Source organism: Python bivittatus, unplaced genomic scaffold (assembly GCF_059951505.1).
Source record: "Python bivittatus isolate LINGU-HERP-01145 unplaced genomic scaffold, Pbiv_v1 ctg000780_np1212, whole genome shotgun sequence".
NCBI classification, from domain to species: domain Eukaryota; kingdom Metazoa; phylum Chordata; class Lepidosauria; order Squamata; family Pythonidae; genus Python; species Python bivittatus.
Window position 1 is genome coordinate 4,505,815 of NW_028277108.1, and position 27,922 is coordinate 4,533,736.

A 27,922-nucleotide genomic window follows, 5' to 3' on the forward strand; every position below is an offset into this window, starting at 1 on the left:
GAAAGCAGAAAACACACACACGTTTCCCAAGCTTCTTGAAATCCTGAATCTTGGTCAAGCTTTATTTCCAGTCTGTCCTTCCCAAACATTTCAGTCCTTTCCCACCAGCCCATCATTCAGCAGCTCTCTCTTTGGGATCCTGCTTGCTCCTTGCTGGGTCTGTAAGATCCTTAACTAATTACAGATTTCACTTTCTTCCAAAGCTCCTCTCCAACCATTCCTTGATTCCTACAGCACTGCAAGTCCACACAGCACAAATACAACCCTAACCAACCTGTGTTTTCATATACCTCCTTTGAAAGGCAGACACACCTGCCCACAGGCATCTGAATGAGGCAAGAATCTCCTATGTATTTATCTGGCTCTTTGCAAGGACCTGGCACACAGATAAAAATCCTTAACATTGAACAAATTTCAACTCCAGGATCATCAGGGCATCTCACCCCGCTGCAAACTTACCTGGCATAGAAAAAAAGACAAAATTTCAACTGAGCAGCCATGGCCGCCATCTTGACTTTTTTGACCCCCTCCTGTAAACATCCCTGGCCATCATTTGCCATATGCAACTCCCATCATCCCTAGTCAGCATTAATAACCCGATCTGTCCTCATTACAGAAGCAACCTACTTTATAAATATAATTTAAGTGTAATTTTATGGGAGGAGGGCAGGTCATACTTACCATGAAAAAACATTGGCAACATTTGTTTAAATGGGGAAAATGGGGGAAAAAAGCAAAGGGAATGCATTCTTGTGTCTTCTGCCTCTAATTTTCTTCAGAACTTCCTCAGAATAACTGAAAAAAGCGGGAAAAAATGATGCCCCTCCCCAAAACACATGAAAACATTTTCAACTAGAGAAGGGAGAGATGTTTTGGGCCCAGTCCTACTATCTGACAATACATTCACTCTGGATGTTTTGAACTTTATAATCCCTCACCAGCATTATTAATCGAGTTTATTTTTATAATTATTCAAAATGCTCTCACAAATGGCAAGTATAATTGACTATACAATCCAGAAATCCTTTTAGTAAGTGAGATTATAAATTCCTGAAAGTATTACCTCAGATCTGCATGTGGCACAATTACTGGCCTCAGCTAAATATTCACAAAGCTTTTTTATGACCTCGGTGAAATGTACATTTTGATTTTTAAGAAAACCCTTCTCACAGTTGGCCCAGTTTGTATGTTTGCCCTTTCCTAGTGCCTGATTCTGAATTTGGCTTATCCCGTTGCCGTAGCTAACATCCCTCAGCTCTTTACTACAATATTTTGTGTGTGTGTTGGAGTCGCTGGTCTAGAAATATGGGAAATAACTAAATAACCAACTCTTCCCAATGTTGAACGATTTCATGCTACAAGGAAGAAAAACAAAACAAAACACCATTGGCAAACAGTAGATGTTGCACAACTGTTTAGAAGGAAATAGATCTCTAAGCTATTTCCCCAAAAGCAAGATACTTAACACTATTTTAAATACATTTGTCTAGCATGGACCAAGCTTGATTGATGACAGATCTTGGCAGACCTAACCAGCTTAGATGGCTTTAAGTCAGAAACAGGACTCCAACCACAGGCCTAAATGGGCCCACCAGCTTGGGCCATGCAGCCAGTGGGGCCTTGAGTGAGCTGGAAGGTGACTAAATTTGAAATAGAAATACATTTGAAATATAAATTGCAACTTCTGACCACCTTGCCTGCCACCCCAAGATGAATCTTGGCCTTCTCCTGCAGGAAGAAATAGGTAATATCAGGCCTCGAGGCTTTGCTCCTTGGCAGAGGGGTTGAAAAGGCAGCCACACACGAGTAACTGAAATTTGTTCAAGATTTTTAGGGATATTAACTGGGAAGGACAGACTGGGTCTCTGCCTGGTTTCCAAGCTTTGCCCCCCAGCTAACCCTTGTTGCCTCACAGGGAGGGAAGACCAATGGACTGATGCCCTGTTCTCTTAAGTGGTGTCACCGAAATAATAATTTCCAAATGTTAGTTTGTCACACAGCAGTTGTCCCAATTAACCAGACAACGGTAGGAAAACCACCAGTATTTTATTTTGCCATGGCAAACGATAAACGTGTGATCAAATGGGGTGCCTCACTGGGCCAACAGGTTGAGTGAAGGGCCCCTAATTTAAACTCTTATGCTAAAGACTAGGCAAATATAACTGTGACATGGTTTCCATGGTGAAATCAAGATGTAACATTTTTTACTATTGGCCTTCAGGTTTCAAGGCTCCCCCTAGCTGTCATGAACTTATTTAATTTTTTTTTTAATCTAGAGCAGTGTCTCTCAACCTTGGCAGCTTGACGATGTGTGGACTTCAACTCCCAGAATTCCCCAGCTGGCATGGGAGTTGAAGTCCACACATTGTCAAGTTGCCAAGGTTGAGAGACACTGATCTAGAAATAGCTTAACTAACACCATCTTTAAATTCTCCAGCAGTGGCTGCAAGCATGAATTTCTTAAGGTTGATGAAAGTCCTTCCCTTTAGGGGCGTCCAGTCCTGTACTGGACCAAAGGAAAATTGCACACTTCTGCTCAGAATTCAACCTAGGGAAAATTGTGTCTCGCTGGGTAAGAGCATTATTGCCATTAAAAGTAAACAAAGCCAGAGGACAGAGAAAGCTCTCCCCGCCACTCAACTGAACTGGAGAATGCACAAGAATCCAGTAGCTTGGGATGTGATACAAGGATGGCCTTCTCCCAGGTGTCAGAAAGGCTGGCCTCTGAAAGTAGGATCATCTTCAAAAGAAGTTGAGCAGATCACGGCCCCTGACCATGTCATCTCCAGGTACTCCTGATTATTCATGTGTGAATCCTAGATTTTCTGCATGGGGGAAGAAGTAAAACTCTACTTCCAAACTGGAACAAGTGAAGATGCTCCTGGTTGCTTCAGCAGAGGGTTGGAGGTGCGATGGAGGTGACATCCTGAGGACGTGTCCCTCAAAAATGGTTAATGAAGTGTCATCCTGTAGCAAGCAGGACACAAAGAGGAGCTTAGGAAGAGATACCATTAGCCAGCATTTGGATGATACACTAAAGCATTGTTTCTCAACCTTAGCAACTCTAAGATGTGTGGACTTCAACTCCCAGAATTCCCCCAGTCAGCCATGCTGGCTGGGGAATTCTGGGAGTTGAAGTCCACACATCTTAGAGTTGCTAAGGTTGAGAAACACTAAAGTATCCCTACACTGTCCCACCCACACAAATTCAGTCCCATACACTAAAAAAAAAAAAAGGTTTAGTAGTAATTGAGCTACTATATCTGAACTGAAAAATGTGAACATACAGTAGATGGCTATAAAGACTTAGAGTCTTCTGCCCTCTATTGGTCATCTGAGCTAATGCGTCCCAGATATGGTAGGCCCAATTCAACATCCTATACCCTAATCAAGGAACTACCAGGAAAACAAACAAAACCAATCACCCCCCCCCCCCGCAACACTGGCAGGGCATGCCACAGTACGTAAACAGAGAGCAAACCCCAAACTCAGAGAACCCCAAGGACTCCACAGTTCAACCCTGAGTTACACATATTCTCTTCTTAATAAGATAAGGATCTGTGATGTCCCCCTTGTTGTTTAATGCACATATAGATAAATGTATAAGGAATGTTTATAATGTTACAAGTGTGTTGGTTGGGGATGTGAATATACATGTACTTTTGTATGCAGACAATGGCCTATTGGCTGATTTGCAGTGAATGTTAGATTGGATGATGCAATGAAAAGAATGGTTCTGAAAATTAATGAATGAATGATTCATTAACCATTGTTGTGTTTGGCAAGGAAAATAGTATGAATGAACACAACTCGTACTTAAACAGAATAGAATTAGAGCAAATGGTAGATAAATTTTTGGAACCTGGCAGAATGTTTATTAAAGATGAAAATAAATGGAAAACATTTAAGAGATGGATAAAAAAATATGGAGAGGTCTAATATAAACTAGATTTAAGCAGATTTTCTTTTCTTTTGTCTCCTGTCTTTAACATATTTTGCTTGCTACTACTTCCTACCTTTTACCTGTGATTTGCATAATAGTGCTTATCCCCAAAGGAATAATTATGAAGGGTATGAATGAATGTATCCATGTACAGTGGTACCTCGGGATACGAACGCCTCTACTAACGAACATTTCGGGTTACGACCAGCTTCGGCAGGAAAATTTTACCTCGGGTTATGAACTTGCCTCTACTTACGAACCGGATCCGCGGCCATTTTCCCTGCTGTCACGCAGTTGCGGCTTCCTGTGGGCGAGGTCGCGGTAGCAAGGAGATGTTCGGTGAGGCTCGTGGTGTGTTTTGCGGTGTTTTGTGAAGGTTTTTGGTGTGCGTGTTAGCATGGCTCCAAAGAAAATGCAGAGCAGGCTTGGCGGGAGTCAGGCTCTGAAGAGGAAATTGCCTCGAGTTGCGACCAAATTCGGGTGGAGGGCGGAACGGATTAACCGGATTTACATTGAACCCTATGGGAAACTTTACCTCGACTTGAGACCAACTCGAGTTGCAACCAGAGTCACGGAACGGATTAAGTTCGTATCCCGAGGTACCACTGTATGTTTCTACTTAGTTGTGAGAATGAATTCTCCAGGGCTTCCAAGTATTTCTCAGAAGAAGAAAAATCTCACAACTGGAACTGTCCTTAACAGTTGAACTAGTCCTCCCATCCCCAAATCATAGGACCAGGGTAGGTCCAGTGGGCACCAACTGTGTGAACAAAAAAACTAAGATAAAGGCCAAAGTCCCACTTTCAGATGCAAGAGAAGGACAAATGATTGCTCAATAAGGCATTAATCAGAACTAGATGATCTTTTTGTATAAAGTGATTGACGTTGATTTTCCATATGCAACAGCAAAATCAAAGTTAACCAAAGAGGTAGGATATCATATATCTGATCTGTGTGGTTGCCCACTGAATAATACACATTATGTAATTATTGTGCAAACATATTCTGTTTTCCAGCCTTAGGCTGAGGTGTAGTATCTGATCGTACAGGTTCAGCTAGTGTTTTGCTCAGTGAATGTGAGCGTTTACATTTGCCTATTTCCTTTTAGGATGTGAATTAAAATGTATTGGGCTTTCATAGTTAGCTGAATGGATTACAAATGGTATAAAAGAAGATAATTAAGTCAAGCCTTGTCAGGGAAAGGCAGTTTTTGCCTGGCAGCAGATAAATTCACACAGGCAGGTTCTGAGAACTTTGATTAATCAACAGCTCAGTTACATGAATATTGCACAGACGTATCATGTAAAATGCATTTGAAGATATCTGCATAAGGAGCCCAAAAACTCACTGGCAGACAAAAAAGGAACAACAGCCATATTTCTTATGAGACATGCCTTTAGGTAAATCAGGGCTACAAGGACCTTGGAATATGGGGTACAGTTCTGATCAACACATCCAAAACCGATATTTTAGGGATGGAAAAGGGGCAAAAAACAAAAAAAAGACCAACCACATATACAAGGGTTGGAGCCATTTCTCGTGGAGGAAAGACAAGTACCTGACATCTCTGAGGTGGAACTTATGGAAGTAAGGCAATATAATCCCTGGATTAAGCATAAAGCAAAATAAACACATGCTTAGGGAGCGAGGGAAGGGGGGCACCAGAGAGTTTTTTTTCTCCAGATATCATGCGATGAAATCTTTCACTGTCACACTTTTTAGACAGGTTTTTTTTGGTCATAGTCCTTATCTGCCATGTTCAACTTTAACCTGTTTTGTTAAAAAGAAATGTTTTCTTTGGCATTATGAGTGACTAAGGTTTAAAGGTTTGTTTTGAAAGTGTCATCAGAAATTACATTTGTTTCTGACTCAGGGCATGAGAGCTTTGCTTCTGTTGAGGGGCACTGTTGCTGGGCGGTGCGCAAGGCATCAGTTAGCCTTAACCCAGTCCTGGGGGATATGATAGATTTATCTAAAATAATGTCTGGTGTGGGAAATGCGAAAAGAGAAAGGTTTAATCGTTTGCCACAATGTTAGAAGTTGGCCCCTATTCATTAACACTAAAAATGAAAACTCCACATTCAAAACTGTGGAGAGATTTAGAATAAAAAAAGGAAGACACTATTTACACAAAGCCTGGATGAACTGGAGATTTTGCTGCTATCAGATCTGATGGTCACCCAGTGGCATCAGCAGGGATAGCAAAGTCTGCAAAATGCCAGGCATATGTGACAATCCAAGTTTCACCCCTTTTGTTTATGTGTCAACATTGCAAGTCCATGCAAATCTTGCAGATTTTGACACACATACACTCTGCAGACACCCATGCAGTGTCCCAAAAGCATGGTAAGAGTGATGCTAATGACAACACAAATGTGGCTGCAGCTTTAAAAACCTGCAATGGTTGAGATGGATAGTTTTGGTTTTTTTTTAATTTCACGAACAGCATCTTCAGAAAGTTTCTTCTTCTCAGTGCTACAGCGTATGGTGCATAGACCACTCTGGATAGGAAGCTTGCCACATTTCAGAAGACCAAGTGCAAGGAAGGGGGTCTTGTTCCCCCAAATATCAAAGGCATCCCAATTTTTATTCAGGATTGTGACCAGGTATTTATAAAAGATGATATTCAACCTTTGAACAAGCAGGGATGAACACACTAGCTCTACTCTCCTTGGTTGCCCTCCATTTTCAGAGGCTGGCTGTGCTGTGGTGGTGAGTCTCAGGTATTCATGAGGTCTTTTCACATATTGCAGTACTGGCTTTCCATATGAACTACAATTTGTGCACGTAACACTGATCCTTGGAAACTTCAGAAAATGCCAGATCAATGATTAATGAGATACCTCTGGAAAATAGAAGGGGCAGCGAGGAGGGATAGCAAGTATTCAACAGTGAGAAAAGCCACTATTCAGTGCTGACTTATTAGGGTGGACAGGGTAGTGGTGGACCAGGGTAGTGGTAAAAACCAATCAACTCTTATGCACAGAAATAAAAGGCACTCAAGAATCGAATTATTTCAGCATTAGTCCCCGAGTTAAGAACGCCCGTTTTACAGATGACCCATAGTTAAGAATGGAGCCTATTGTAGTAAAATTCGAGTTAAATACACAATTATTTGAGTTAAATACACAGTGGTTCAAGTTAATTACACAATACTACTTCTGGCTTACCTGCAAATTTGACTTAAGGATAATCCTTGGGAATGGAATTTGTTCTTAAACTGGGGACTACCTGTATTTCATATTGACTTCATATAATGAAAAACAAAATTAGGCTTATTGTTTTGTTAAGCATCTTGAGCATCTTTCGTTGATGGAAATACAAGCTATAACTCTCAAATTTATTGTGTTATTTATTTTAGCCCAGAACTAAAATAAAATTTCTTGCTGAGATAAAATTGAGAAGTTGCTGAAAGGTTATTGAGTGATTTCTTACTCCTTCCACCTTTTCCTTTGTATCATAAACAATATATTAATCTTCAAAGATTAGTTCATATTCTCTAGCAAGAATAACTAATCCATCTCTGCAATAACTCCAATCATGCTAATGCAGAAACTTAAACCAATAAACAGAAAGAAACCCAAATCAATTATAGAATAGAGCATAAAGACAAATTTAGAAAGACAAAATTTAGAAATGTTCAAAAGCAATTTCTACATTAACATAGAACAGTTAATTGCTTATTTATACTTCTGCATCAAATCCAATATTTCAGGGTAGAGTTGCTCTGGAGCATCAAGACCAACAATAAAATCTACATGTTCCCAGTCAGGGATTTCCTTATGGAATACTAAATGTCTAATTTGAGGTAGCAGTATTCTTATGTTGTTCCGAGTTATCAGCTTGTCCTTTCCAGCATTCCACAAAGCTGTTGGCACAACCATATCTTCTATTCTATAAAATGGAGGAGACGTCTGTTGAGGCAAAGAACAGAGTTATACCAAAGGTTGTTACCTTCTTGCTTGATAAGGTAGACAATGTTTTGGGATGGTGGACACACTTGGAATTTCAGGAGCATATTAGGGACACTCTAAAAATGCCTGCCATCTAAGGAGCTTTCTTAATCCAAATTAGTTGCCACCATATATGTGACCACACTAATTTATTATCATTCCTCTGTCTCCTCACCATGAGACTCTCTTATCATTTTTGCACATATTTTTCTTTTTATTTTTCTGAAAAGGTTGACAGCACTGGGCTGCAGCTTTCAATTCTATGTTATGCCTAGGGGCAATCTTATAAACCAATACTTTTATATTCAATCCACATTCATTCATTACCCATTCATTCTTAACCTTGTCTCTTCTTGTTTTGCCATAGACACTTCTTCAGTAAAACATTATGCAATAAAGAGATTTAAGTGACAACTTATGCTGGAATCTCTAATAAGAATCCCATAAAAAGAATAGAACAAGTTGTAATAAGGGTGGGATCCTACAATACCACATAAGGATTGGCTTCTCTGGTTTTCCTGCTCCCTAGCCTCTGAATATTAATGCACAGGACCTCTATACAGAGTATGCTGTGGATGGACATTTTTGCCATATATGAAATCCTATATAGCTAGATAAGGAGAAAGATGCAGCTTGAAGGGTTGTCCTGCTACACTACTTGGGAGCTTCAGTGTGATGTGTTTTTAAAAAAAATTTACCAGGAGAAATAGAAGTGAATATATACAGCTCAGGGTTGAACTGTGGAGTCCTTGGGGTTCTCTGAGTTTGGCTGTTTTCTTGCAAACGTTTTGTTACCTGGCTAGGTAACATCTTCAGTGCTAGAATGGAGTGGGGTTTGCTCTCTGTTTATATACTGTGGCATGCCCTGCCAGTGTTGGGAGGGGGGTGGTTGGTTTTGTTTTGTTTTTTGTTTTTTTCCTGGTAGTTCCTTGATTAGAGTATCGTTTACTGCTTCATTGTATGTCTGGTGATAATCTTGGTATTGATAAAGTTGGTTGTATTGTAGTAGGTTGAGTGGCTAGGGACTTTTTGATAAAGTTGCGTGGATAACCATTTTGTTGAAAGGTGTACAACACAACTCACAAAAGCTATGAAAAGGATAACACTGCCATACATCAGAAATGTCTCAGAAACAACCAACAGACTACTACAACCATGTGACATCTCTGTAGCACGCAAACTAACTAAAGCCCTCCAAAACATCTTAAGTAAACCAAAAGACCCAGTAGCCCAAGAAGAAAAAACAGGAGTCATCTACAACATACAGTGTAAGGACTGTAACAACCACTATGTGGGACAGACAGGCAGAAGGCTTACAGAGCACATCCACGAACACCAACTAGCAGCCAGAAGGCATGATGAAAACTCCTTAATCTCACAACACATGGATGACTTAACCATAGTTTCAACTGGGAAACTGTCAGCATCTTAGACCAAGCTAAATCCAAAAATGCAAGGGAATTCCTGGAAGCTTGGTATTCAGACAAGGCAGCCATCAACAGGCACACAGAGATAAACAACAGATAAACAAGAGATAAACGCTATTCAAAAGAGACAATAAAAAAGGAAACAAAAGACCAGGACATCTCCTCACCAGCAATCATCACCCAGATAAGCAGAGATTAATACCAAGATTATCACCAGGCAAACAATCAAGCAGTAAACAATACTCTAATCAAGGAACTACCAAGGGGGAAAAAAAAAAAAAAAAAACTGCCAAGGCATGCCACTGTATATAAACAGAGAGCAAACCCCACTCCATTCTAGCACTGAAGATGTTACCTAGTTGGGTAATGAAACGTTTGCAAGAAAACAACCAAGCTCAGAGAACCCCAGCTGACTCCACAGGTACCTTTTCACCACCTAAAGTTGTTTTGGATAAACATTTTGTTCCATGTAGAAATGTTAGGGAATTAGCTGAATCATATAAGTATGGAGACTTAGAAGCAGATATGATTAAACAAACACCAAGGGATGGGAAAATGCATGATACATATCTTCAGCAGGAGGAATCCAGTACTAAACCAATGTACATAGTATCCAATGTTAATTGGATAAAGTAATTACCATTGCTCTACAGATCCTTTAATCAGGCTCATCAGCAAAAGATAGTGAAAAGCCAAGAGATACAATCTAAAGATGTCTAGGAACAGTGTTCCAGGATTCAAATAAGTCACAGGCAAAAATTGTAATTTTTTTGTAAAAAGGGACCGAGAAGCCTTGTATGATTTTTATGTTCCGAATGCATCAACTTTCGGGGATGAGTAATGCCAGTCCTATATATTTGGTGGCTTCTTGATACAGACTCAGGCAGATGGATTAAAGAAGCCTGTTGAATATGCCAGCTGTTCACTTTCTTCTCCAGAGCAGAAGTATTCAAAGATTGAAACTTTGAGATGTATGTGGTTTATAGATGTGGTCCACAGAACATTTTTATGTTAATCTGTGGGTGTGTCTATTTGTGCTGTTGACAGATCACAAAATGGCTTATACACATGCTTCTACCATTTTTCCATTTCATATCCAGCATTTCAGTTGGATATTGCAATCTTATGAATTTGTCATTCAATACATTTCTGGAAAAATGAATGTAGCTGATTCCTTTTCACATTTTCCATTACCTGATTCAAGATGAAGCTCATTGGTGGAAGAATATGTTTATCAGGTTGTTGATTTATTTATGCTGGATTTTGAGGCACTATCATTAAAAGGATTCAGGCTTGCTTCTCAGCGAAGAGAAGCTCACAAGGCTGATTCCTGTTCCGCTGCTCCTGCTAAAGCGTGTTGCTGCTAAACTTCTAACTTCTCTTTTGCAGGGTGAATGGACTGGATTTACAGTGCACAAGTTGCTCATGTCAGTTCATGAGATGTACCAAGGCATGGGGCATACCAAACAGATTCTACATACTAAGTTACTATACTGGCCTAATATGGACTTAGATGTGGAACACCTTTTCAAGAACTGTGCTGCTTGTATGCAAACTCAGTGTCTTTACAGGAAGATAAGCTCTACGTCCTCTTCCATTCCTATCTCATCCTTGGACCCAATTGGGCATTGATATTTTTGGATCCATAAAACAAGCATACATGCTTATAGTCGTTGATTATTCTTTTCCCTACCTAGAGGCGACTGTATGTTCCCCATATTTTAATTGATGCTCTTATCAGTGCACTGAAGGATATTTTTACTCATTTTTAACTGGTTACCAATAATATTTAATAGTTTGTGGGTCACCTTGCTTCAACTTTTTTCTGATCTTCTGGCATTCAAAATATCCATGTTTCTTCTTTCTATTCCAAGTATAATGTCAAAATATAACATTTTCATTGCTATTTGAAAAAACGGCAAGGTCTACAGTATGAAGGGGAGAACTGGAAAAAGGAATTACCTAAGGACATTTTTATTAAGCTCTCTAGTCTCTGTCTTGTGGCTAATTCAGTTGTATGGAGACCATAATCAGAAATACAGGAACCAAATGAAGCATTATGCTGATATCAGATATACAGTTAAATGACCCAGTTTCAAAGCTGGGGATTTGGTGCATATTGCCAATGATCTAATTTCAGCCAACATATATGAATGCTCACAACATTATCTTTTAGAGCATTTTTTGATCTTTGAACTGATTGACATCAAGCATGGTAGTGTTTTGATTAGAAACTTCAAGCATCTGAGACAAGTTCCGTATCAACTGGAATGCAGTGACAGCATAAATGCTTCTACTTCTGATAAGGTCACTGCAGCATCTCAGAACGCTTTAGCTGGGCCTAAAGCAATTGAGTAGAAAAAGCTGGAAGTTCTGAAGTGAACTTTACCCAGGAGAGTACAAGAAGTGGCAGACTTCTTAGAAGACCACCTAGAAATTGTGAAAAGCTTATGCAGTTTTGGATGGGATGTTCCCTGTTTGTGAATCGATTTTGTCTTTGGAATTTTGATATTTTCTAATGTTGGAAGAGTTAGTTTATCACTGCTTGCTTCTATCAAAGCAAAGGAGTGATAATGTGTAGTACGTAAGTCCCAGGAGATGGTGCAACAGAAAAGAAGAGGAAGGACTTAGGACATGCAAAGAGAGGCAGTGCAAGAGGGAGAGAGATTGATTGGCCAAAGGCTGTAACCAAAATCAATTCATCCATTTAGTAAAAAATTTTAAGTTACAACTTATTCTGGAATCTCGGTTAAGAACTTCTAAGAAAGAATACAGCAGTTTTAATTACCATATTGTATACAGCTTTATTCTTACTTCCATAATCAAAATATTTAAATTCCTTTGATTTTGCAATCTAAAAATAAGAACAAAAGATAAAAATATAAATAGTGTGAAATCTAGTGAATTTAACATTTTTATTTTTGGTATATGAGTAGGCATATAATAATGAGGATTTCAGTGACTAGATCTTTCCATCTCTACAAAATTTGCAAACAATCTTATTTCAGAATCATAATCTCTCAAAAGAATGGATTATTATCAGTGTAGTATTCTTAGTTCTTTGCAAAACATCTAATCAAATCAGAAACTGCAGTCTGTAATCTTAATCATGCAATTTTTTGTCATGTGCATAATGCATATTAGACAATTTTATGACATCTAAGAATTATTTCTCCACTGAAAAATGCTACTGTATAAGATGAAATAAACATCTTAAATATTCACAAACATCAGTAGACATTAAAGTCACAGCCAATCTAAAATTGAGCAAGAATAGGAAATCTATTCAAGAGTCACCATGCATTTTGTGGTTCCAACAGGACACAAAAAGCTAAAACAGGAAAGATCAATGTGAAATGGAAGACTTGGGATAAAGTGAATTCAGAACCACATTTTCTTGATATCATCCATATGGTCTGAATGTACCACTGCTGTTGCTGATCTCTGAATTGTATTTCTCCTCCCATCCCTTGGTGAAACTGTGCCTATTCTCAATTGATTTCTAGATTATTAAATCATTAAAAAAAAAAGAATTTGATTTTACCTGCAACCAATGGATATTTGTTTTTATAGAAGAACAGTCAGGAAGTGAACCAAGATACACATCTGCTCGACTCTGGAAAATCAAGGAAGATTAAGAATAAGAATAATTTATTGACTTTTATTTTTAACTGCTTTCATAGGAATACGTTTCTAGTCCCCTGATCACCCTTGTGTTTCACCTCTGAAATTGCACCAGTTTGTCTGAATCTTTCTTAAAATATGGTGTCCAGAACTGGATACAATACTCAAGATAGAACATGACCAATGCAAGCTAAAGTAAAACTATTATTTCCTGTAATTAGGAAGCTATCTTTTTTCATGAAATTTAAAACAGGATTTGCCTTATTTACAGTTCTATAGCTCTGTGCTGGATTTCTGCTTTCTTTTTCTTTTTTATAAGAACTTTATTATATTAAGAATACAATTAAAAACAAAAAAGAGAATACAGTAAAGATAGAAAATAGAACTAAAAGAAAAAGGAGAAAAACTAAAATAATGAAGGTAGATAGAATAGAACAGAAAGTGATTTCCGACTATCTCCCATACAGATATAAATACAAATTTAAAAAAAGTTAATCTCTTACCACTAGTTAATCCAAATTCACATTATTTCTATCAACATAAACCACCTAATTATTAAAACCTACAATCAACACTTTCATCCCCCCCCCCCCCACAAGCATGTAATCTAAGAAGGATTGCCATAAGGAGACAAATTTAAAAAACAATATTATCTCTTATTAAAACTATTAATTTTGCCATTTAAGCCAAGTCCATTAGTTTAATAATCCATTCTTCTGCTGTAGGTATTTGTGGGACCTTCCATCTTTCTTGGATTGTTCATCTTCCAGATTCATCTATAACATCTTATACATTTTAACAATAACATATTCATCATTTATACAAAAACATTTAAACAGTTTCATATAAGTAGATCAATAAGATATAAAGCCTAACTCTAACTATTCTTTTATTTTAAAATTTAATTCACCCTATCCCTTCTAATTTTTCCCAACAAAAGAGGATTTTACTCTTTTTCAAAGTATCTGTCAAAACAGCATCATCCTTTCCCTTCCTTGAAATCTTTACTGATATTTCTTTAGGCCTAGTTATATCCATGTTTTCAGTACTAAATTTAAAATCAAAGTGTACTTGAAAGACTAACACATCTCTTGATTTAACATATACAGTTACATACTTAAAATTTATACAAAGAATTTTCTCTATTTCATCCATCATATTTATTAAATTTTCTTCTTTAATCTCAAAAATTTCCCTGGACCTTAAACAAAGTTCTTTATCTCTCAATTTCAGTGGTACAACTTTATCCAACTCTTTGTCCCTCTCACTTTCTGACAAGTTGACTGTGTCATTAACTTTTTTATTTCCTTCTTCCAATTCCTTTTCGATTTTGTCCAATTTTTGGTCAAACTTTTTGTCAAGATCAGCAAATCTTAAATCAAATATTTTGTTAACACTTTGAGTAATGGTTTGTGTGATTTTGAGAGTATATTCTTGAAACATGGCTTTCATCCAGTCAAGGTCACCAAATCCATGCCTTATATGCTTTCTGGTGGCCATTATTTCTGTTTTTTCTTCTTTCCACCCTTAGTTAAAAATTAAAGAAAGGAGAAAAGGAAAGCTGTTTCTTCCTTTTGATAGTTTCCATTTTAATATTTTTGCTCCCTTTTGTGGCCAAAAGTGATATTTCCCAAATGTAAATGTAACTGGATAGCCACAACAAACAGCAAGATGAGGGGGGGGGCAAATCAGCAGCCAATCCCAGCTTAGAAAAATCGGCAGATTTTGCTTTCTCACAAACTAGCAACAAAATAAAAGAGGGTCGAATCTGCAGCCAATCATAACTTGTGAAAATCGCCAAACCAAAACTTTCCCACAGCATTTAAGAATAAATCTCTCTCAATTCCACCAAAAAAAAAAAAACCTTACATAAAATTCTTCCTTTTTAAAAGCAAAAATAAAATATAGATAAAAATAGTCTCCTAAAAGCATAGAAAACTTTTTTAAAAACATTAAAATTTCCAGATAGCATGATCTTATTTCAATCCTTCAAATCCAGTACAATGCACTTTAAAAGTCCCAGAAAATAATGAAAGTCCAACCAAGAGAAGAAATATTTCTATAGTGGAGATAGCCTCTTTAAATTCTTTAAATAACTTACAACAAAGGTGATTTTAGAGGTGGGGTGGTCGGAAGTAATGTCTCTTTAAGAGGCTTTAAACGTGGCACTGACAAGCTGATCCACCCGCTTCCCAGCCGATTCCTCACCATTCGTTCGTGACCCGCATTCGATTGATAAGCTATAGCTGTCTGGAACACACGTGACATGATTCGATAGCTTCCCCTTGCCTGGAGAATGCTTCGTGTCTCGGAAAAAATTCCTGAGACACCGAATTAACCACGTTTAATGCTCCAGCTTCAGAGGAGATTCAGCCAGAGAGACCTTCCACCATATTGTCCTCCACAGGAAGTCGGATTTCTGCTTTCTAAGTTAATAAAGGTGCATTCATTTCTTTAAACTTCTCTGATAAATGTGGTTTTGATTTAGTAAAAACAATAATTGACAGTAATGTGATAAAAACATCTTTAATTGGATTTTTAAAAAGCTCCTTTATTAGCAATCAATGTCTGTCTATTAGTTCTTACACTGTATTAAAGTTTTACATTTGTAATACAGCTACAGAATTTGAAGTCTAAAATAAATTATAGATTGGACATCTTGGAAAACAACATACGGTATATGAAGAAATAGAGAGTTCTGAAAACGCTGCAGATTGACAGATGGATGTTGAAGCAGAAATTTCAAGAAAACAGAAATCCAATTATTTTCCTCTAATGCAGGTGAAAATATTGGATTGTGGAGGGGACAGACAGTGGATCATGAACTGATCTCCTTATAAACTTAGTACATAAGAATTAATAATATTGTTTTATTATTCCTTTTTATTGTTCTTTGAGGGTGTGAAGGAAGGGGTATATATCTTATATAATAGCATAAATGATGTGGAGCCCACCTACCACATTTAAGTTCTTCTGATTAAATCCTGTCAAACGAGAAATCAGCTGGAGGCAGAGCTTGTCCACTACTGCAGTACTACATAGCTTGGCACTCAGTCTCTTCTGCTTGGAACTAAGCAAGCAAAATTCTTTATTTTCCCAAATAAGCTGCAAAAGAACAATGCATCTCTTTACAACAATGACCCATATTGGAATGAAACTTTATATAATAGGATGCCTAAATCTACAGTTTGTTTTACGTATTCTCTGCTTTTCCATTATGGCATAAAAAAGGATTTTGTCCTGCAGGGGGCAGTGGAGAGAAAGGAACTGCGGGGCCCTTTAGAGCTGCAGGCCCAGGAGAACATGAGAAAGACGTGCTGCAGAAGTCAGTGGAAATAAGGAAGTAGTTCTGACTTTCAAACAGTGCTAGGAGATTGTTGGACTTCAAGAAACTACACATTGATAAAGCTGGGCCATTCACTTGTACTTGCACTGTACATCCTTTGATCTTTCTCCATTATTCTAATAATGCTAATGATAATCCTTTACTGGCAGGTCCAAGGCCTTTCTCTGGCTTGTGATAGTACACTCCTGGGTCATCACCAGCCTGTCTACAACAGTGTTCCTCAACCTCAGCGACTTTAAGATGTGTGGACTTCAACTCCCAGAATTCCCCAGCCAGCATGGCTGGCTAGGGAATTCTGGGAGTTGAAGTCCACACATCTTAAAGTCGCTGAGGTTGAAGAACACTGGTCTATAAGCCAATTAATCAAGCAAAAATGTGGGACAGTCCCCACTGTTGTGCCAATGTTCAACTGGCCCCAAGTTGCTCTGCATTATGAAATGTTCTCTCTGAACAAAAAGTGGGTATATCTGTCAATTAAATTAAACTCTTAGACAAGAATATATTTTCCCTAATATAAGGAGGAGCCTATGAGCCACATGCACCAAGGATCTATTAAATAGCCTGCAGAGTAGAAAAAACTGCACTAGTGAAATGTATGCCTAAAGCCTCTGTGACTTTTAAGGCATGTAATTCTGTATTTTAAGCCCATCTGACCCCTCCAAACCCCCAGACAAGGAAAATAATGAAGCAATGTCATTAGTTACAATTTGGAGATATTTTTTTAAACACAGAACTTTTGCCATTCCTGCCCTAAAGGACTCTACTGATGGTCTGCCATAAAGGCTTTACTCCCAGGAAGAGCAATTCATTCAGCAAGAGCAATTCATTCAGCAAAAGATATCAGAGTAAAACCAATGGTTTAACAATGGTTTAACTTCCAGCACAGGATAGGAAATTGTTCTAAATTTGTCTGCAGGGTGCCAAAAGCTTGTAGCTGAGGAAGGATAATTATGACTCAGGAGTTATCTCTACCCAGTCAATACTGAGCATTCCTCACTGTGTAGGACCAATTGAAAGCCCTGAATCACTTTCATCTGACCACATCTTTCCTCTGCAACTGATTGAGCTCATAATCTGAAAGTGCTCTGCAACTGCATAATTTCAGTCTCCTGAAGATTGCTTGCCAGACACAGGACTTCTAAGAACCTCTGACCTCAGCCCCATCAAGACTGGATGAGTGCAAGCTACATTCTCTTTTGTCTCCATTGTGGTATGTAACTGAAATTAGCAGGGATGAACACTGGAGATGAGTTATCAATCAATGAACAAACAAAAGAGAACAATGTATTAAACTTACGTGAAATAATCTCTCAGATAATAATTGAGAGAATACCGTAAGCTTCCAGTTGCCTTTAAATGTGTAGCCAGGAGCTAAACACATAAAGAGTTTGATTTGGGGGGTCAACTGTGGCATGAGTGAAAAAGCAAGAAGACCTGCAAAAGAGAAAGAACTTTAAAAGTTAATTGTACACATATATAATAGGGCAGTAAGGCATTCCATTTTCAGGCATCCCATGATTAATAGCAATGAAAGCACAGCCCACCATCTTGTTCTATCGGAGCTGGTGTTTTGTGTGCCAGACGTTGACTTCTCTTAAGTGAAAGAGTGATGAGAATGTTGAAGAAGATAAGTTATAACCTAAGTCTCCAGTCCATTATCAGGCCCTTCCTTCTCCATATGTCTGGAGCAAAGCAGGACAAATTATGGGAAGCCCTGCCAGCCAATGATATCACTGCATAATAGCCCCACTAAGTAGACCAGATCACCCCCACAGGAAGGCTAAAACTATTTGTATTGAGATTGACTATAATAACAGAATCTTGCACATTTTGATTGTGCTGGACCTCCTTCTCCTCCTTATAGTTCAGTGAATCAGGGAGGTGTCTAATCTGAGCTGCTTCCAAATGTTATCTCATTGTTCTGGACTCTAAAAATGCTTTAGCCCCTTTTGTCTAGGTGACGGTTCCTGCACATCACCGACAAAGTCATCCTCCTTACACTCTACAATAAGCCCCTGATTTGGGTGCCTGTATTGTGATGCCACTGTGGGGTGGGGATTGTGTAGTGATGTTACTGCTCATACTCAGATGCTGCAAAAGTACATCTCATTCCTTGTTTGCTGGCAAAAAAAAACAGGCCAGTTTTCTGCTTGTTTTCTGCTGGTAATTGCCAACTGTTGCTCTTCTCTTGGATTAAAATAAAAGATGTAGGAATCAAATAAAATCAATTGACTTCCCTGGCTATAATGAAGATACCCCTGTCCCTATGCCATAGACTGCATAACTGACCAAACTTATGGAACAGTTTCATTACCAGAAGATCCCAAATTCTATTTCTGATAACTCACATATAAATAACAATAGCCAAAAACAACAGCAACAACAAACCAAAAAACCTTCATCTGTCTTACTGGACATGCAAAAGGGTACTGCCCTCCTTGAACAAAAGGGAGGTAGGTTTGCTGTATTTTGCACTAACAGTCCACAGGAGAAAACAAACAAACAAACAAACAAATAAATCACAATGTGTAAGCAGTGATGTAAACCCCTAAAACAGATTTTTTTAAAAATTAAAAACAGGCTATATAATGGTAATGATAAAAATAGCAACAACAACATTATATATTCCTAGCAACAGAGGTGATTAATTCTTGAGAAGGTATCACTGGATGCCCCCACTAGTAAGGCCCTGTCTCAGGTAATACTTATTACAGTTCAGTTGACAGAGGTACCCAGAATAGATGACATACAGGCAGTCCCCAGTTTAAGAATGAGTTCCATTCCCAAGGTCTGTCCTTAAATCAAATGTGTATGTAAGCCAGAACAGTATTATTGTATAATACTGTATAAGTAATATTGTGTAATTAACTTGAACCATTTTTCATTTAACTCGAATTTTGCTACAGTAGGCTCCATTCTTAACTATGGGTTGTCCTTAAACTGGGCATTCTTAACCCAGGGATTACTTGTATATGGATGACTATTTTTTGTTTCTGGTTGGATTTCTCTGTAGTTTACTTTCTGTATAAGGTACTGTTTTACAAGCTGTCCTAATTCTCAACTGAGTACATTATTTAGGCTTTCTAAGACCATTTACTGTATTTGTGGCTATCAGATTTCTCTTGCATTATTTTCCTGAGCTTTAATTTTCTGATAAATACATACACCTAATTACGGATAAAAATTGAGGGTTACAATGGTTCAGTAAGCCAAGGATTTTAAGGGTTAAATTCTTCCCACCCTTTGAAATGTAAGTAGAACTCCATGTTCTTGGGGCTAATCTGCATTGCTTGGTTGTCCTTTCACCAAAATTGGCCAGCCATTTCTGGAGAGCAGAAATGGACAGTATTGCGCTCTATGAATCCTCCACTTATTGGCAAACCAACTTTGGGGCTTGTTTTTACATGACAAGTTCAAAACTCATTTGTCTATATTACATAGCCTCAAGGTTCTTGTCTATTTGGGATATCATGCTTCAGTCTGTTGCAAGCTAACTGTTGGAGTTTATTGATTACTTTGCAGAAGAAGGAATGCCTCTTCAGCTTTGCCAATGGTGATCATGTTCTCAACTACACTTTTGAGTGGCCTTTTACCATGAATGCTGCATAGCTGTATTACAGAATGGGTAGAAAACAGAATTCTGACCTTCGGCTAAACATTTTCAAGTCTCACATACATGTATCTCAATCTCCATGGAGAAGGTGCTTCAGGGTCTTAAGAACCATCTCAATCTTTGATATAAAAATGACAATGTTTGTCCTTTTTATAATTCTTTTCTGAGCCTATGAGAATCAAATTTCAAATTATATTAAACATGCTTTTCAAAGGGCATGCTTACAATGCCTTTTTACTTTACAACATAACAATTATGGGCACTTAGCTCTTGATTGGGTACAGATAAAGGAGGCTCAACATTAATCTACTCACACTATTTTCCAGCTGAACATTGCTCCCAAAGGCACTATTTGTCCCAAGGTACTATTAGCTGCAAATAGTGTCTTTGGAAGACAAACAGTGCACAGATGCAAGGATAAAATACTCATTTTCAAAACTGTAGTCTCCATCAGGGGAATGGCCACTGGACAGCTGAAAGTGCTCTTTTTAGCATGCAATATCCAGATCCTAAAATTAACCCTCTTTATGGATACTGATGTTTCCCTGTGTTTTAATTCTGGCTTTTGGGTTCTCTCATGTTGTAACATTCAGACTAGATGACCACTTTCTCCCCAGGAGGCCAAGTCAAAAAGGATATAAAGATAAATCTTTTCTTTTCTTTTCTTTTCTTTTCTTTTCTTTTCTTTTCTTTTCTTTTCTTTTCTTTTCTTTTCTTTTCTTTTCTTTTCTTTTTTCTTTCTTTTCTTTTCTTTTCTTTTCTTTTTTCTAAGCTTACCGATTGTCCCTCCTTGAGAATGGCCAATATAATATAAACCTTTATGTTGAGTTTTCTGCAGGATATAGTTGATTGTTGCTGGAATATCATGTATAGCCATTTCATGAAAACTGGAACACATAAATTCAAAAATCGCATTGGAAATTCTGAACAGGTGTAGATGAACTATTTTTCTCCCTCCCCCCCCCCCCACTTTCATTTTCACTGGGTGGAATTTTCAAATTGGATCACAATGTAAGAGGCAAATAAAACAGTAGTATCAGGGCTGTCTGCAGGGAGAAGGTCAACAAAGTTAAGATGGCAGCTTCAACCATACAACCCCCATGTGGGCAATGATGGCGATGATGATGGCGATGATGATGATGAAGAAGAAAAAATAGACAAAGAAACAGACTGTGGTGAGGGCAAGGTTAAGCCAATAAGGGGAAAGGTTGGAGGTAAGAGAAAAAAAAACCCCTAGAAAATAGGAGGAAAAAAATTAAGAACCCTATAAGCATCTAAACAAAACTCAAAACTCAAAAAACAAAACTTCTAAATTTTATCTAATTCCCTTTTGCACTCTCTCTCCCTCTCTCTAAAAGCAATATATCGAAATTATATAACTTTCTTCCATTTTTTCAATGTCTTGATTAAACTTTTAAACAACGAATTAAACCTACAGCATATAGAATGATATTGCCCAGTCTCACCTCTCTTTCAGCACAAAGCTAATTCAAAGACTGAGAGTTTACTAATTTCATTAAATCAACAATTATATTTAATATAAGTTCTTCTTCCAGAAGAACTTATCCTTAATTTAGAAGATTTAGAACTCTGCTGTAAGAGATTCCCAGCTGTGTAAGAATGTATCATTTACTGATCTCTGTTCTCATGAACAGAGAATATAAGTACCAGAGATATTAATAAGCAGAAACAATTCAGTACATAGACTTAAATAGACATCATTAACATGAAAAGTAATCTAATGCAATAATTTCTAGCTAAGCTTGTTACTTCTTCCTTAGGATGACCTTATGCCTGAGGCTAAAGTCCCATTGCTTACTTTTATGTACTTTTCCCCCAGCTTGTTGTAGGTCCCCCCCCTTTTTTTATCCAAGGTTGAAGAAATTCCCACAGCCTCCCCCTGCCCACCACTTCCCAACTTAATCACACACCTTCTTTCTCCTTTCTCAGAGAGTTTGTAGAGAATCTCTTTCTGCTATGTGATAATATAAGTACTCTTCCTCAAGATGATGCTGATTCAAATGTTTGAACTAGCAGCTTGCTTGGCTTTCTGGCATAAGACAGGCTAGGAAACTGAATTGGGAGGGGTGAGGTCTTGCCTATCCATTTCACTACAAAGACTTTCAACTAATCTAGTGAAATTTTCTGTTGTTATTTGGTGTATTAGGTACATTTCTGTTTAAAAAACAAACAAACCAGAAATGTATCTTTTTTCTTTCCTTCAATTTTTATATCATATTGTTCTATATAAAAATAGAACAATATTATTTAGGAAAAATACAATGTAGTGGGTCTCACTTCTTCACATGAATCTCACTAGATGAAATAATAGTTATATCTTGGCTTTTCCCAGAAGCTTACCTAAAATCCCAAAATTCTTCTTGACCTATGGTCAAGTTCCTGTGTCTTCTAGACCAAGTGGTCCCTCGGTTATTGATAATCCAGACATCATAGCCAGCATCTGCTAGCACAAATCCCAGACTATTGATGGGAAGATTTGCAATCCAGCTTCTTCCTTCAGCAAATAAACCATGTACAAGTAACACAGCTGGATTTGGTCCTGAGAAGGAAATGATAAAGACATTCAAAAATGTAAGGGGTGACATACTACCTAATCCTTTCCTTTCCTTTTTTTTTTTTTTTTACTCGTCTGCACTGAAATCCTTTATTTAAACTAAAGCACCCTGAAAAAAAATATACCATATTTTTCCGACTATAAGACGATACTTTTTTCTAAAATCCTTACGCTAAAAATTGAAGGGCGTCTTATTCAAGGAAGTCAGCCGAGGAGAGAACTGCGCAGTTACAAAACTGCCATACTTTGTCTCTGCAAACAGGCTTCCTCCTATTTCTAGCCTCCAATCATGAGTGAAATAGCTTGACTCTGCAAACAGGCTTCCTCCAATCACGAGCCTGATGTAACTGACGTCAGCTGATGCTGAACAAACCAATTAGAGGAAGCCTGTTTGCAGAGACAAGCTATCTGCAGTTTCACTCGTGCTTGAATGGAATCAGTTATGCAAAAGAGCCTGGAAATAAAGCTGCAGAGAGACGGTTTGGACCTCCTCCCACCGAGTGTATCAGGTAAATGTTACCTAATTACTAAATAAAAATGTGTTCTGCACTATCTTTAAAATATTGTTTCTTAATTTTGGGTTGGAAAAGTGGGGGTCGTCTTGTACATGGGGGTGTCTTATTGACGGAAAAATACGGTAATCTCTTGGCAGCAAAATACGAACAACAAACATTGCTATGGGAAAATTAAAGTTCATATAGGTGGGTGGCAAGTAGGGTTCACATTACTGAATGGCATCTATGATCACTTTGGGTTTTCTTTTGCAGGGGCAAAATCTGAAAGAAAAAAACACAGATGTGCATGTGTGTGGGTGTGGGTGTGTGCACACGTGCACACTACTGCACTTCACACAAACATGTGAGGGTGTTTCTGAGGTTGTAAGGAGTAGGGCTGTGTATTATATCATATCAGAAATAATTTGAATGGTGTGGCTGTCCTTCAACGTTGCTGTGTGATTCTGAAATGGGGTGTGCCTCCTATAAAGAATTACAATCAGATGTTCTGTTCAAGTTCCCACATGCTCTAAAGCACTTTTTCCAATTTATTTCAGAAGCACTGCATAGCTCTAGTAAATCAGAAATCAGAGACCACTATGAATTTGTTGGGATAGATTGTCAAGCTTTGTTATATATGGGTTTTGTGCATGACTTTATGCCCTGTAGATACTGAACTTTGAAACGTCTTCTCTATTTTTGTTTGTTTGCTGCACATCAAAACATCAGACACAGGGAAGAGCACACAGATGCGTTTTTTTTTTTTTTTTTTGCCCAGCATTTGTCTGAAGGCAAGTGGAAAAAAGAAAAAGAGAAAAAAAAATATACCAAATACTTTGCTTGAGCTTACTGGTTGAGATGGAGTGATAGGCTATACTGGCTGCAACCTGCAGTGCAACTCAGAAAAAAATTCAAGCAAGAAGATGGTATGAATGTATGTATGTATTTAAAAGGAAGCAATTCTGGTATATTTCTGCAAGTATCTCTTTTTTTCAAGTTAACTCATGATGCTTGCAGAAAATAGATTTACCCAGGCAATTCACTCTTACTCAGGATCCAGAAATTAGTAGATATGTGGATTTAAAAATGTTTCCCTTTGATTTGGGGGTGGGATTTAAAATTATTTTAAGATAGTTTTCTTAATTTAGAATTAATTTAGTCACTTTGCATATTTCAGTTCACATCTCAGGAGTCTGAGATCCATCCTGTATCCTGCTATATATAACTCTAGTATTTTAACTTGGAATAGTATGAAACTGTCAGACATCCTAGTATTCATTTATATGATTGTCAAATATCATAAGCAAGCAATTTGCATTTGATAAGTATTCAGGCATCACAGCTGATGCACATTTCCCTTTATTTACTGCCTCCTATATCTGAAATTTTCAGACTTTACTACTCCATAGGAATACAGCCCTGCCATATTTCAAAAGATCAGTGAGTTCTTTAGTTCTTCTGACTTTCATTTTTGGATCTATCTTTGAACTGTGGTGGATGCATAGCTTTGATGTTTTATGATGATGTGGGATGACATTTACTAAGATTCAGGTACTTGTTCAGAAAACTGTACTTTTTTCTGGCTGACAAAGTACACCAGAATGATCCTATGAATCCTCATTTTGTTTTTCAAACTCTCAATGTTACATCCTATACATACCAGTCTTCCTAGAACTATGCATTCCGTAAGGAATTCTATGTACAATCAAGTAATAACCGTCATCTGTCATAATTTCATGCTCTTCACTGGGATATCCCCAGTACTGGATTATTTCACTCTGCAAGAAAAAAGTGCTGAGAACAATTAGATTTAGAACCATTGAATCAGAGGAGAAGACTAACCATGACTAAGGCATTTGCTAGAATAGAAGCCACAAATCTTGTTATTGTTATGGAACAATAACAATGAAGTTCAATAACTTCACTAGCTTTTAGCCTTCAAAATGTGGCACGCGAGCAATAAATTTTGGAACGGTTAAAACCTACATCATTTTAAAATGGATGATTTGTAAAAGTTGAGGGTGTCTAATGGCTGAATTATAGGAACAAGGAAACTCCTTTCAAACCTCCTGTTGAAGATAAATCACTAGATGGGTTTAGGTTCCATTTGTAAAATCTCTTTATCTCATAAATTTCTGACAGCACTGGAACCCTGCCAAAATACACTACAAGAGCTCACTTGACTGAAAGAAAAAGACCTGGTGCTCTAGATTCGCACTAATTTCTTTCTGTGCCTCCCCTCCATGTGGACTAAGGCAAATGATAGAGGATTTCTACATTTTAGGATGAGCTGAGACCACTTGATGTGTATCAAGAGCCATGATCTGCTCTGTATCATTCTAGACCCCAGAGGAAATCTAGCTTTAGCATTGTCTAATATTGGTGGGGGGAAGGGGGGACATGAGCGCAGAAATATATTTCATCAGAATAAGATGAAATTTGTTGGAATCTTAAATTGTTATGAATGAGTGGTCAAGTACTAAATTTTACAGATTTTGTAGCAGGTTTTTGAAGATGTTTTAACATCTTCCCCCTCACCCCAAATGTTGTTGAATATTTGTTAAGACCTCCATCCTGAATATGAAGATGTTGGCAAAGGAATGAATTGGGATTCAAACCTTTAATCCTCACTTGATCACTGGAGCACATGAATCAGGGTTTTCTCTTTCATAACATACAAATCTAAATGGTTTTGAATAAACAACTTACAGCTGTCATAAATATTTGAGGATTCATATGTCTCTTCTGTAGGATTTCTTCTGAATATGTCATCTGTTGGATTAAGCACAATACTGCCATAAAAAGCCACATGTCAGATCTGTGTGAAAAAAAAAAAAAAAAAGACATGTTTCAAAGAAAGACAGTTTCTGGTCTCTAACATATCAGTCATTAATCTGATTTGGGGAACATCTCTGAAGAAAATCTAAGTGGGGCATAGGAAAGGGGATACAGAGAGTACTATGTTAAGGACAAAACATAAAAGGGGCCATAACATTGCATTCAAAAGTGCTTAACGTGAGAGCCCAAGGCTGCTCTCAATTCTTGAAAACTTTGGGTGAATCTTCAGAGTCCTCCAAAAGATATTACTAAATTTGTTGCATGCCCAGAGTCACCTGTGGTGAGATGGCTATATAAATTGATTTAATAAATGAATAAATAAATTGTGATTATAAATGGGTCATTCACAGACATTCATAGTATCTGCTCCTGAGTACAGTGATTCCAAGATGATGAAATGTCTGTCATGATGCAAACTCCATTGTTTGTACTGATGTCACAAAGTTGTCTGCAAGGACATAAAGGGAGGAATTTGCATTGTGATAGCATGGCCTGTGTTTTGCCACTTGCCTTTCTCACCCTCCATCCCCAGCAGTTGCCTGTGGGAACATTGCAAAATATTGCAATACTTAACTTTTATTAAATGGAAATGAAAACTAACTGTTAGTCTGGCTCCACTCAATATTGATTCCAGAGAGGCCCCCACCATGCTAATCATGTCAGATAGATAACTTCTACCTCCACGTTTGTACAAAGTTATTCAAAGATATTCAGATCGTATTGGGAGGAATGTTTAATCCTTTCTCTCCGTTTCATGATACTGATAAAATTGACCCCCCCCACACACACATTCACTCTTGGGAAAGGCTCCTGTTGGTGATAATGGCTGTTTTCCTTTAAACAGCCATTTGTAGAGGGTGGGCAGGACATTACAACAGCATAATATCCACATTCTTCTCCCTTTTTAAAAAATCAAATAGTCCTCTTTGTGCTGGAATGATAAGAACCCAGGTAGGTCCAGGGAACAATTTACTACTAATAAGAATAAAAAAATCGAAGGGGAAAGGATGATAGTCCTAAATTTGCAGCAAGCATGGAACAGCTTTTTATTTGGCTTTATTTTAAAGATCTTTTTTTTAAAAAAGCCTCAGTGACGTTTCTTTTCTCTAGCCTTAGCTAGAGAATAGTTAGCAGAATTCTGCTCCCTTCCTTTTTATATGGCTTCTTCTTTCATAAATCAGATTAAATTTTGCTTCTTTTCTTTCATAAATCAGATTAAATTATTTTACTTCCTACCTTTCTTAAATCACATTAAAACCTTAACGTCTTCTAAATTGAATGGGATTTAAACCCATGCTCTTTAATATTGTTCATTTCATCAGACAAAGTTTTCATAACTTTCATTTGAGAGTTCATTCTATTAAGCTTGAGAAGTCCTGTGTTAAAATAAAGGGCCTTAAAAAGTTATTGCTGTCTTCAAATTAAGGCGATCTACTGTATGAAAGACAAAAGTTTGCTTACCTGCTTCTCTCTAGCACAGCTTGAATCTGAAAGAGAAGTTGGAAAACATATACTATGACGTGGAATATAATTGCAAGGAAATTTATTGGCATGATGGTGATGATGATATACTGACTTATGAAACTGGCCTAATAATTCACTAGAAAGCACTACACGCCCAATATTTAGGTCATAATGCTTTTTCAAATGTATGTAAAAGCATTGGTTTCTGGCACCTATTCTGTAAAAATAAGCTAATTTTGTAGTTTTCATGAAACTGTGATAGTGTTTTAATTAATCCACTTGTTACATTTTATGAATTTTCCATTTCATCTTTCAGATTGAAGATGAAGACTGAAGAACATAATGTCCAGGAGCTTCAAAGCTATGAAAAAAGCTTTTAGCCTTTTCTCAAAAAGTTATTGAGAGATAGGTAAATGCACAAATGAATTCTACTCATGTTACATTCAGCTAATATCAAAACTGATGTTCTGGATCAATTTGAACTGGACTTCAGGTTTGTGTTTGGGATACAACCTGCCTTGAACATTCAGTAAGCCAACCATTGAGAAAGGAGAGTAACTATTGATATTCTTGTATATGATTCAATATTATTTGAAATTACTGACTCTGTTCATTTCCCTACTAATTGTTCTACCAAAAAAACCA

The 27,922-nt window shown here is 37.5% G+C and overlaps 1 protein-coding gene across 1 annotated transcript; it reads right to left on the reverse strand.

Annotated features, from left to right (window-relative positions):
* Nucleotides 1-7,544: 7,544 nt before the first annotated feature.
* LOC103056515 (putative lysosomal acid lipase/cholesteryl ester hydrolase) lies at nucleotides 7,545-25,786 on the reverse strand. Its single transcript, XM_025174632.2, has 9 exons — nucleotides 25,685-25,786; nucleotides 24,636-24,753; nucleotides 22,268-22,466; nucleotides 20,684-20,793; nucleotides 17,591-17,727; nucleotides 15,906-16,052; nucleotides 12,868-12,939; nucleotides 12,112-12,177; nucleotides 7,545-7,857 (listed from the first exon to the last, which is right to left on the reverse strand). Exons 1-9 carry the CDS (start codon nucleotides 25,784-25,786, stop codon nucleotides 7,624-7,626), a joined length of 1,185 nt encoding a protein of 394 aa, XP_025030400.1. The 3' UTR covers nucleotides 7,545-7,623.
* Between the last annotated feature and the right edge of the window lie 2,136 nt (nucleotides 25,787-27,922).